General features: G+C 28.6%; 1 protein-coding gene across 1 annotated transcript in view; it reads right to left on the reverse strand.

The window, feature by feature from the left end:
- The window catches only part of LOC100574537, a 50,917-nt gene that overhangs the window by 8,740 nt on the left and 29,600 nt on the right, over positions 1–12,577 (reverse strand). The window contains exon 3 of the mRNA XM_003243685.4: positions 11,934–12,024. Coding sequence (XP_003243733.1) covers positions 11,934–12,024 — 91 coding nt within the window. The remainder of the gene's footprint in view (positions 1–11,933; positions 12,025–12,577) is intronic.

The following is a 12,577-nucleotide window of genomic DNA, read 5'->3' on the forward strand; positions in this document are numbered from 1 at the left end:
CCCCCATCTGAATTTCCGATATTGCTCGAATACTGGTGTCGTACAAATTCTAAGAACCGTCAAACAAATTCATACAAATGACGTACTAAATATTTGGATAGATATTTTTGAGATTTTCTTTTGATGGGGGGGGGTTGGGGACATGTACGTCTCGACAAAGGCTGCGGTTAAGAGACGCAAGCATTTTGTGTACGAATTCCCACTGAGCACAACAATACTCTGTTATGTATTTATTCACCGAAGTGCAAGCTCATGGAAAATATGAGGGACGAGCACCGTGTTTCCCGGCGGATATAGTTGCATGCCGTATTATAATAATAATATAATCAATCACCTAATATATTTTCTGTCCACAGTAATCCCCCAATAGACCGCAGCAACTTGCCGCAAGACAGTGCGCGAGAAAACCGCTTATATAAGCGGACGTATTATCATTATTACCAGTAATGAATCGCATACGTGCGGCGCACCGCGAACGTTTGGAAGGGGAGACGTGTGAAAGAACCTCAACCTCCAAAAAAAACAGGATTTATGCTAAATGGGTAGACCATTAAAATACATTGTCAACATTATAATGTATAATATAATATGATTGAAACTGAAGAGCTCTGTGCCTGTGTGTCTATAATAATAATTATGATATGATGTAGTATGGAGTTACGAACAAAGTCAACTTTTCGACTGAATGAAATTTAAAATTTAAGAAGCGAGTAAGTGGATGTGGCTCTGCTGTACAGTAGGTTAAAAGTGGACCACTGTAATGGATGGTAATCATTTTGAATTCAATGATAATCACTGTATACAAAAACGATTCTGAACGAAGACGGTTTGTCAGTCTAGGATATTATATATTATAATTTATTTTGTTATTAATTATTATTGACGGTACGGTAGCTGGGAACTTCAATTAATATTGTAAAATTACAAAAAAGAAATAAAATCGTTATTCTTGGTTATTTAATATGTAATTTCATCCAAATTTGAACATAAAATAACTATAAAAAAAAAACTGTGTTTTTATATTTTTTAGTTATAGAATAATATACTTACGTGGAACCTTGTTTTAAGTTTTCAATCCTTAGCTACAAAATTTGAACATTTTATAAATATTCAACAAAATAATCATTTTTAAATTTCATAAATGTTGTCAAAATTTGAACTTTAAATGCTTATAAAAAAAATTGTGCGTACATATTTTTAATATTTTTCAACTGTTTTTATAATAATATATCAGGGACCTTATATTACATTTTCACATTATTGGACACAACAAATAAAATGTAATCAACATTTATAAAAAAAAAATTGTAATTAGAAAATGCCCATGAACAGCTCAAAACTTTGCTGGAATTGATAAAATCGATATATGGTGTAAGTTTTAAGTATCTACAGTTATTCGTTTTTGAATTACAACAAAATAAGAAAATTAATTTTGTCAAAAACCGATTTTGCGTAAAAATTCCGGATTTTCCTTCATTTTTTTGTTTTTCAGGCACTTTTGAAAACTATTGGAAGTTTTAATATTTTACCTAGCTAAACGCATTAACTAGATTCACTTTCCCATTGAACAAGATACTGTTGAAGAAAAACCAAGCATTTTTACTGCCCCAAAAAGTGATGACAGACACCAAAATTAATAATATTAAAAATAAAAAACACACACCATTGTAAAATCAATACATACATCGCTTCACTCAAAATCTAAAATTAAATATTTACTATCAACTAAACACCGTAGTCATTATCATTGATATTATGTACACCTATAATACAAATAAAAACTGTTATTATATATTTTTTAAAAGAAATGTCAAACGTATTTGTTGAAACTTGCAAGGCTGGGCAATAACGAATTAAAGGTTAAAATTAAGTTAAAACGTTAAGTTAATTAACTCGTTACTTTTTTTTCAAATTAACTTTTAACTTAAAAAATTTCTTTTTTTTTAAAATTAACGTAAACCGGGTAATCATATTACCATCGGTTCTCATATCACCATATCACCGCCGGGTCTCATATCACCACCGGTAATCGTATCATCACCATATCACCACTGCGTAATTATATCACCATATCACCACCAGATCTCATATCACCGCCAGGTCATATCAACACCGGGTTCAGTAAAACCTGATTATTCAAATTATGACATTTTTATAGAAATAAATCCAAATAAAAGCGAAAAGTCTTGATACTGCGTATGATATATTACCCATACACGCTCAAACATGAAGAGTTTCTAGAATTCTTAAAAACCCTCTTAGATGGAATGTTAAAGTACGCCACTTTCAACGTTTTCAATATCATTCTTCTACATTTCTCGCTTTACCTCTGATTTCATGGTTTTATTAGTCATACAATGCATTATTTGTGCTTATTTTTTTTTTGTCAAATTACAGCTATTAGAGCCGAAAAAAAATTTAATTATCAAAGGTAATCTGGCCTTTACTAGAAAATTTAGATTTAGTTGGTAACTTTGTGGTAAGAAGTAGAAAAGTCCCAATACTTAATTTAATAATTGTGAAAAACTAACAAAAATGGCAATATGCACAAAACTCCAGTTTTTAACAAAATGTATTTTGGTTTTATCATAAAGGAATAATCCATGATGAATCACCGGTCTTTATTTATTACTTTACCATTTTGTTTTTTGAATATAAATGTTTGAAAATTACCACGACTAAATTAATTAACTGTGCGCCCAATTTACTGTGAGGTACTCAAATTAAATACATCTATTACAACTGTGACCTACACAGTACTTAATGACAAGGTACTCAAAACCTTAGCTGAGCACGAGTTCCCCTGTATTTTTTCTATATGATTCTCATTCTAGTTTTGTATACCTACTTGACAAGATGAGTACCCGACCACTAATTAAAATTTAAGTCGTTATGCTGTTACATAATATATTTTTTCCTAAATGTAATAGTTCCATGACAATAAATGATTCTGTTTCTATATTATAATTAAGATGCTCTAAGTATATAATTTAAATGTAGATTTCAGACAATTAAATAAATAATGATACCTAATTATAGTTTATAGAGTATAAAATCTAAATAAATATCACTTTTGTTTTCTGTGCGATAGTCATTGGACTTGGGTGGTATAATTATTTTGATTTTTTTCTTTTATATATGAATAACAAGTTGGCGAAACTTATCTAACAATGATAAATGTTTCAGATGTTCCCAAACAAAATGGAAAAAAGGAAGGGAAACAAAAATCTTGGTTTTCTTCTATTTTCATTCCACTAATTCCTAAAAGTTGTCCGGGTACGACCATCCCGCATCCCAAAACTTTCTCTAACCCGTCCACTTTTAACACGACTTTGAAACATCCAAACCAGAATAAGGGAAAACAAAAGTAAGACCAATCGTTATTTCATTACTTTAGTTCCTTTATATGAACGAGGTTAAATGAGTTACGCCTACACGAATTTGGTATTAAACGTATTATTTACATGTACAAATTAGACATATATGTATACCTATAATGCTAATCACTCTTGGTTATACAGGATGAATATTATATCTGTAGATACACATTATGGCGATCAAATTCTGTTTTTTACAAAAAAAAAAATGTCTTTATTTAGTTTGAAGTATTACCTACTTCCTTATCTATATTTTAAAACCACATTTTTGAAAATAAATCTTATCATTTCAAACTTTATAAATGCAAAACTATATTTTTTATAAAAATGTCGACGACGTAAATACGTTTTTGTATTAAAAAAAGATTAATGTGAAATATACAAAATATATAATATAATATTGTATTACGAAAAAGGCGAAACTTTTCTATTTTTGAAAAAGGTTTTTCCTTAATTTTAACTTTTAAGTGAAACAAAATAAATTGCTACACAATCAATAGTCAGAACGATTTCATTAACATTTCACCAGCTTGCATAATTAATCAGGAATTTGCATTGAATGACAGTAACTCAGTGCTGTACAAATACTCGAAATCTCCTATAAACGCAGTTGACAGATTTAAATAAGCCAGCAGAGTAACATGTCGGACTACAGAAAAATAAGGGTTCGATTGTTTTTTCAACGTCACGTTAAGTACACCATAATATTTTTTTTTCTTTGCCCGATGCAGAAACAGTGCCTAAATTATTCAAATTGTATTTGTTTTGGGCCTGTATAAAATTAACCATTTGCTATTATAATTTTTTCAGAGACATCGTGATAATAAATAGAGATAAATATCCATGCTGATTTTTTGAAGTGCATTTGGTTCAACAAAATGTGTGAATCTTTATTTCCAATGATTTTGTTACATTTTATTATCAAAAATTATGCCTATGGCATCCAACATCGTAATTTTGTTTATTATACAATTACGAAATTATAATACATGATGATTGATCAAACCAATTGAACACCATATTATAACAATATGATTACTAAATACAAATCTACAATTTTAAACACATAACTAATGTTTTTGATTTGTTATTAAACTTTTAAATTATAAAAGGCTTATTATTATAATCTATAACTTGTATACTGAAATAAATATGGTTGAATTGTTTTATTGATTAAATTAATTTTACTGTATTGTATTCTATAAAATATGAAGAAAATTTATGAAAAGTTATATTTATATAAAACTATAACAATTTTTCTAAACTATATAAAAATAATATAATTTTTAGTTGTATATACCTAAATAAAAATGTTTTGAATCATATACCTACTACGCTATAATAACTTTAAAAGTATCAAAATTAATTGATTATAACATTAATGATTAATAGTTTAAAAACAATTATTTAAATAAAAACAGAGTGTTGTATTTTTTACAGATTAACTATATTTGAACGGCACGAATTGGTTTATAAACAAGTCAATCTCTGGGGACTCGTATGCAAGTTAATTGTTTGAACGAAGATAAAATCAAAAACACATTTAACGTTTGTTAATCGATAAACCAATTTTGGAACATTTAATCGTTTTGGGACCGCCTGCTGGTGGTTATCAAATCATGAAAATGTATAATAGCATGTTCATCTCTGTATTTTCTAATAATATGTAAATTTTTATTTGAGAAATACACTTCAAGCGGATCTTAGTCATGTCAAACTTATAATAATATTATTACAAATAAATAACCAAAAGTTCACATATAGGTACGCCATTAAAAGAAAGTTTTACTCGCTTTCCGTATTATGTGTGACTGTGTGAGATTACTTAAAAATAATGATACCAGTGTAATTACGACTTAAGAGGAATGAAAAAAAATTGTTGGCAACTTGTTGCAAGTTCGTTTAAGCGTTATTTCTTTATGGTTTATCACGTACATTCTCCATGAAAGTACGCAAGAGAAATGAAACTATTCGTTGATTACATACTTAAGCGCGCTGGTTCATGAATTACAACTCATCACCTCAAATTTTCCACTCGAAAAAAAACAATAATAATAAATACAAATAACAATGAAAATAGCACCTACATAATAAAATAATGATAACCATAATAATAAAAATAAAAAATAGCCTTGAGGTCATTAAACAAGCATTAAAGGAGTTTAACCGTCTCCCATTAACGCAATCGCCCTTATTTGCGCAGGTCGATACGACAATTACCTAGCGCCATATAATGTATCCATAAACTAGATTTAATCGCGGCACGATTCCCCTCTCTCAATATATGTACACGAAATATTCAGAGCACGTGGCCACTTTGTATAGGCTTTGCTCCGTTTGAGTTATACTTGAGAAAATTGGAAACTATATGCGCCCCCACTGGTCCTCTTTTTTTTTTTCTTCGTCCATTCCTGTTTGCTGAGGACCAAAGGGATTAAAACTTAATTACTACGTGGACCTTTTGCCCGGGTTACGCCATAGATACACACAATACAAACAAGTACTGTGCGTGCACCGATATACGTATATAGACGTTGTCAATTGACGGATTTATTTTTCCTCGCTACTACTGGTCAGCTAAGGTTCCCTGCTAGTTTATCTAATAAAAATAAAAAAAAAACCTGGCAACGACACACGACGTGTAAAAAGGACAAGAGTTTGCAATTTATCTAATTTGTGTCAGAGTGGGAAAAAAAACAGGTGTAAATAAATCTGAGATACAACAAAAGGTCTAACGTCTTTGCGTTTTATCTTTTGATTAGGTATTGCGTCTTGGCGATCAGATCATATAATATTAAAACATCGTTAGGTAGGTAGGAACTGAGAATCAAATTTATAGTACCTACCTACCTATTGTTTAAGTTTTTATTTTATTTTTATTTTTAGTTCCAAGATCTAAATAAAAATATGCGTAGTTGCATTATTATACAAATGAAGCCAATTTGTAAATACGTAAGGAAAATATGGAATAACTTTATTTTGAATTCATCAATCGAAATGTGTGCACCTTTATATTATATTTCATTAATGTATGAATATACATTTGCATTATTTAAAAGTATTATTTAATAACCAAAATGTTAATTTTCATGCAAAGATATCTTCATTAAATATTTAAATGTGTTCTAACAACACACGCTCGTCTTTAATTTTGTATACATTATAGTCTAATAATTAATTAAGCATTAAATTAAGATTATCACTAAAATTACTTTATAATACAATATTTAGATAAGCTTAAATGTTAAAGTGAGCTTAAACTAAAAAATAAAAATACTAATTAAATAATTTACATTAATTATTACACTGTGTATTTATTTTTATTATTATCATTACTCATTAGTCATTAGGTAAAGTCACCCTTTTTATTTACAAAAAATTATATACTTCTTTTTAAACGGTAAGCTTGTTGATAATTCCAAAAAACTTAACAAAGTCATAACTAATTTTTTAAGGGTCGTTGGCCAACTATCGTTTACTTATATATTATATATTAACTTTATTTGTTTTATTTAAAAATAATAATAATAATAATAAAAATAATAATAACACAAATAATATAATAATGAATAGTACTTAGTATAGGTTTTTGTCGAGGTAATGCGCAAGCAGTCCCAGCATCACGACAAAAAGAAAAGATTGGTTTTTAATGTGTTTTCTAGTGATGTAGGTACATTATAATATTAAATTTTAACCTAGAATCACAAACGTAAAAAAATAATAATGTTCAAAAGATTTTATTTTGATATGTTTAATGTTTATTCAATATAGGTATATAAAAGATATACAATGAAATTACATTTTTTTTTTTTTTTTTTTTCTATATTTGTTCATTGTAACGACCTCAAGGACTTTGACAATGCTTATCACAAGTGGGTAGTAGGGAGATCATGTGATCTATTTATCTATGTATATATCACTATATGCATGATACTACCCCCCTTCTCCAAGAGGAGACATGTGCGGTCTTCACTCCCAGTGGAGTGGGACCTAGTTGGAAACCGGATGACGCAATCGGACGACAGCACGGGAAAATGGTGACTGCGTAGAATCACACACATTTTTTTGCACTTTGCTATGAATCGAACCGATGACCGTGTGAGTCGTAAGTCAACTGTGTGACCACTGCGCCACTCCGGCCCCATGAAATTACATAAAACTATATTTTTAATTAATGTAAAATAATAATATTCAATTTATTTGTCACAAAATAATCACTTCGCGTATAATTATAATTATATAATAAATATCCCTTGCTCATGCCATAACTTGAGAACGCCTTTACTGATTTCATTCATATTTTTTTAAATTTTTGTAATACTTTGTAGAAGGTTCTTACAGAAATGAAGAAAATTGGAAAATGAAGAAAATTGGAAAATTTCAGAAAATTTAACGACTGTTAAATATAGTAACTGAAAGTTATAGTTAAATAAAGTATTAGGAAACTTATAAAAAAGATGAATGAAATCGATAAAGGTATTTTTCACAAATATATCTACAAAAAAAAACAAATCTTTGGGACTGGAAACGCCGGGCGGGACAGCTAGTTTATAATAAAAGCTTGAAAAGAAAATAGTAATCAAACAAATTATAGTCTATTAAGGAAAAGTTACATGTGGATAAAAATATAAAATAATATTCTTTATTCAATAGTTCAATACCTATTATATTTCAACGGTTAGGTTAGGTTTAAACAATCAACTCAATTCATAACATTATTTTAATTTCAAGACATTTTGGTCTATTGCATGATAATTTTATTTCCGATTTATATTCACCAAAAATATATAAAAAATACAATCTAAGGGTGTCCTTCCCTTAGAAATTTAATCTGTTGAGTTAAACGTGTATTTTATTATTCAAAACTCATAGAATTAGTTAAGCTATTCGTGTGGTATTTCACATAATTAATTGAATCTCTAACGTTGTGTGTACTATTTTTAGTGGTTTTGACGGCAAAATCTGATTTTTACACATAACGGTCATAATATATACCTATAATTATTGTGTTATTATTATAGTATAATTTATAATGAATTAGATCTATAACTTTATGAAAGTATTTTTATAGACACATTGTTATTAGATATTTAAGAGGCTGTCAGCGCACTATTTGTTTTCTCTCTCTGGCTCACACGCAACATAGACAAAATTATTTTGCGTAAATGCGTTTTGTCTATGTTGCGCGTGGGCCAGAGACAGAAAACGAATAGTGCGCTGACATCCTCTTAACAACGATTTTATTTGTTATTCGATTTATGATTTGAACAGGACGCACACATCAGGCACTCGTGAGTATTGTACCTACTATTGTTAAAGCTATTGTTAAATAATCTGCAAATCAGACAAGAGCTATACGAGTTTATGGTAAATATAGTGACTGCTACAACTATAGTATATTATAATATTATTAATATAGTAAATGTGATTAATCTAAGTTATAATGTCATCAATTGATATTAATGGTTTAGTTAGATAATGAAGTATGTATTTGTATATTACTTTAATAGGTACATATTTTTACATTACACTCATCACAGCTGCTATTTGTCGTACAAATTCTGGTCTTGGATCATGGCTTGATTTTGTATAAACGTGGCAAATACCTAACTACCTTGGTGGCGTTTCCGCCATATAATTTATACCATGCTGACGTTGTTTGACCTCGTGAAATCAAGATGTTGATGTTAGTGCTTGGTAAAAATATAAACCCCGTCAAAAACCGTGTAGCAATCTAAGTTATACTTGAAAAATCACACGGCCATCTGTTTTATACCACACATGGGGGTGGTCGAGTGGAACGATACGGGCGCTCGTCACGATGACGGATCACTGGGGATGCGAAAAAATAGTGTTTATACCTACCTCTACAACTGCCTACACACATATTCGGACATTCCTCATAACTTTTTCACCATTTTTTTTTTACTTTACCCGGTCAAACGAATCGTTTACGGTTTTCTTTTGAGTGGTTAGGGAAAAAAGAAGAAAAAACGACGATAATAATAATAATATATAAAACCAAAAAGGTATGCAGAAAAATATTTTTGGTTAAGGCCGGAAAAATGTGAAAAGCGTATATAGCAGGCATAACAGGTACCTATCAGACTCCGACGCACATTTGCAGCAAAAGAGAAAAACGCCGGGAACCCGATGGACCGCGAGGAAACGTGATTGAAAAAAATGCACATAAACAGAAATATATGAGAAAATAAATAGGCATTTTATACCGTTTTACACGTGTTCCTTTCATATTTCCCCTTCGGTTCGGCTCGGAAAATCCGTCATTATTTCGGCCAGCCACTACAGCTTTCGGTAAAGCCGGATTTAAAACATTGTTATACTCGCAAGTATACGTATCCGCTATAATACAAGCCCCTCCACCATATCCCGCAATACTTAGTTTTTGAGGATTATAACTACAACAAACTGCATTACAAAATGTAATTTGATTAGTTCTGCGGATTGATAACATAAATAAAATTATTAAAGTCTGAACGAAAAAAAAATGATCGATCTTTATTAATTTGTGATTAAATAGTACCTACCTACCTATATTTTTTTAAATTAAAAATAAGTAATACAATTATCAATTATTGTTACAAATTTTGTTATACACCAGACAATTTACAATAACTTAGGTACTTATATATAATATTATTGAAGTTCTAAAAACTTGAATAATATAACATTATGTTCTTCGATCAAATGTATAGGTACATAGATTTAAAAAATATCTAATTTGATAATTATCGATATGTAATTAACTAATCTATAATATCAATATAAAATTATAGTCTCAATTGTCAATATAATACGTCAATATAATAGTATGTTTATTTTCCTTAGGTACTTAGTAAGGAACTTAGTTCGAAACTTAGCTTATGTTATTTTTACGGTATTGGGTTTGATTTTATTTTGAATGATTGTTTATATTATATTAATTATATCTTAACATTTTCCATATACATGCTAATAATATTGCTGCTATATTCTGTTTATTACATTATATACTCTATTATAAAACTGAACATACTCTTTTTGCACCATATTTACTATAACGCGTATATAGGTACTGCACTACTATATATAGGTTTTTAATGAAAAAACTAAGGCATCATATTCTTGATTCAAAAATCGATGGGTTCTTAAATGCTCTGATGTATTTCAAAATTGCAATATTTTAAAACCCTTATTAGGTAACAATAATTATAGAATAATTACATTTTTATGCTTAGTTACAATTATTACGAATATACAACACGATTTGAGAGACGTGAAACGTGTTTGTTCGGAACTTGGAATAATAACGACGCATAATATTTATAATATCAATAATATTATAATCCATTTATTATACAATATTACCTACTCAAAAAAAATATTCAAACACCATTTCCTTTGCGTATCAACGTCGACTGACAATATATTTTCTTAAAGTATAAATTGCGATGTTGAAAGTCCGATAACCATGTATAACAATACTAAAAGTATTACTTTCATGTTTCAACTTTCAATACCAACAAATTTGAACATAATATACCAATGATATGTGAGTTATAGCTAGTTTGTGTACAATTCATAGGTATAATAATTATTACATTAACGTGTGTTTCATTTTTCAGCCGAGAAAGTTTCTGTAACCCCTAACCACTTTGAAAAATACAAAATCGAGTCCTCATTTTTATTAGAATTGTGCTAAAAAGTCCTTATTTTTATAAATATAATTAGATAATTAAAACTATTTTTAAACGATACAACTGGTCACTATATAGAATAAAAATTAAAAAATTCTTTATAAAATAATTAACCTTTCTAAACATTTTAATGAATATATATTAAAAAGGTGTAAACAATATTAAAACGTCATAAAATTATTTATATACGTCTAATAAGTTTTGAATTGTATTAAAAATTAAAATATTACATTGTTTTATTTATGAAAACAATAACAAATATCAAATATTATGACATAATTATATAAAAATAATTCAGATACCTGATACCTTATGTATGCAGTGATTCTAATTCAAAAACTACGTACAAAAATTGGGTTTTGAAAAGTTTTAAGTGCTCAGCAAACACGAAAAAAGGGAAAAATATTTACAAAAAAGTTCATCACTCTTTTCTGTTAACGTTTCTGAGTTCTTAAGCTATTTTATAGATTTTTGTTACCCGAACATTATTCATCTGACAAAACTTCTTTGTTTTTTGCAACTTTTTTTTTCAATACCTCGCCGGCCTAGGGGCCATTCTTATTTTCATGATTCCCACCAGAGTCCGAATTTGTTAAACCTATTCTTTTGTCTTGATAAAAAGAGAACAAACTATGTGCTTGTTTTTAAGAAAAACAAATGCATAAAAGAAAAGTGCTAATATTTTGTGATGCTATACACAATCCTCTGAAAGTTACACGTAATATTTTAATGTCAAGAAATAAACTACAGCCGACAAATCTGGATTCACACTGTTTACGTCCACAGTACCGATGTCTTATTATTATTATTTTGATTAAAATTATACGTTCTAAACTTGATATAAATTGTATGTACTTACTTTAAAATCGGGATCAGTACGTTTATTAAATGAACCGACGATAAAAAGGTTGCCGGTATCGGTGTCTACCATTTTAGCCAATGTTGTATACCTAAAATCAAAATTAAACAGGCATGGTTAATAATTAGTTCTATAAGTACGTCTATAAGTACGTCTCGTGAAAATATCTGTTATTTTCTTCTATTATCAAATATATTATTAAGATTAATTAACGGTTTGTTCAAAACTATACACACTGAATTGAAACAACTTTATTAAAGTATTCCAATAGCTTAAGAACTTATAACTAACCGATATACAGGCATTAAGAATTTCATCTTGGGACATTTGAATTTTTAATTATTTCTGTATTATTTTAGAATGAATAAGGCATTTTTATATACATATATATTATTCATATAATGATATGTATATATGTATTTATATTATAAAGGTATAAAAGGTTATATGGTTTAATATGCTAATAATATTCTATATGATACTTTACAAAGACCATAATTATATTCTCAACGAGAAGACAAGAACGTTACATAAACACACATATCTTACAAATATATGCATATTAATATGTTATATATATTAATATTATAGCAATTACCTTTTATGTTCTGAAACTTAAATGTTAAATGTCTTCTTAAAGTATA

The sequence above is a fragment of the Acyrthosiphon pisum genome, chromosome A2 (assembly GCF_005508785.2).
Source record: "Acyrthosiphon pisum isolate AL4f chromosome A2, pea_aphid_22Mar2018_4r6ur, whole genome shotgun sequence".
Lineage (NCBI taxonomy): Eukaryota > Metazoa > Arthropoda > Insecta > Hemiptera > Aphididae > Acyrthosiphon > Acyrthosiphon pisum.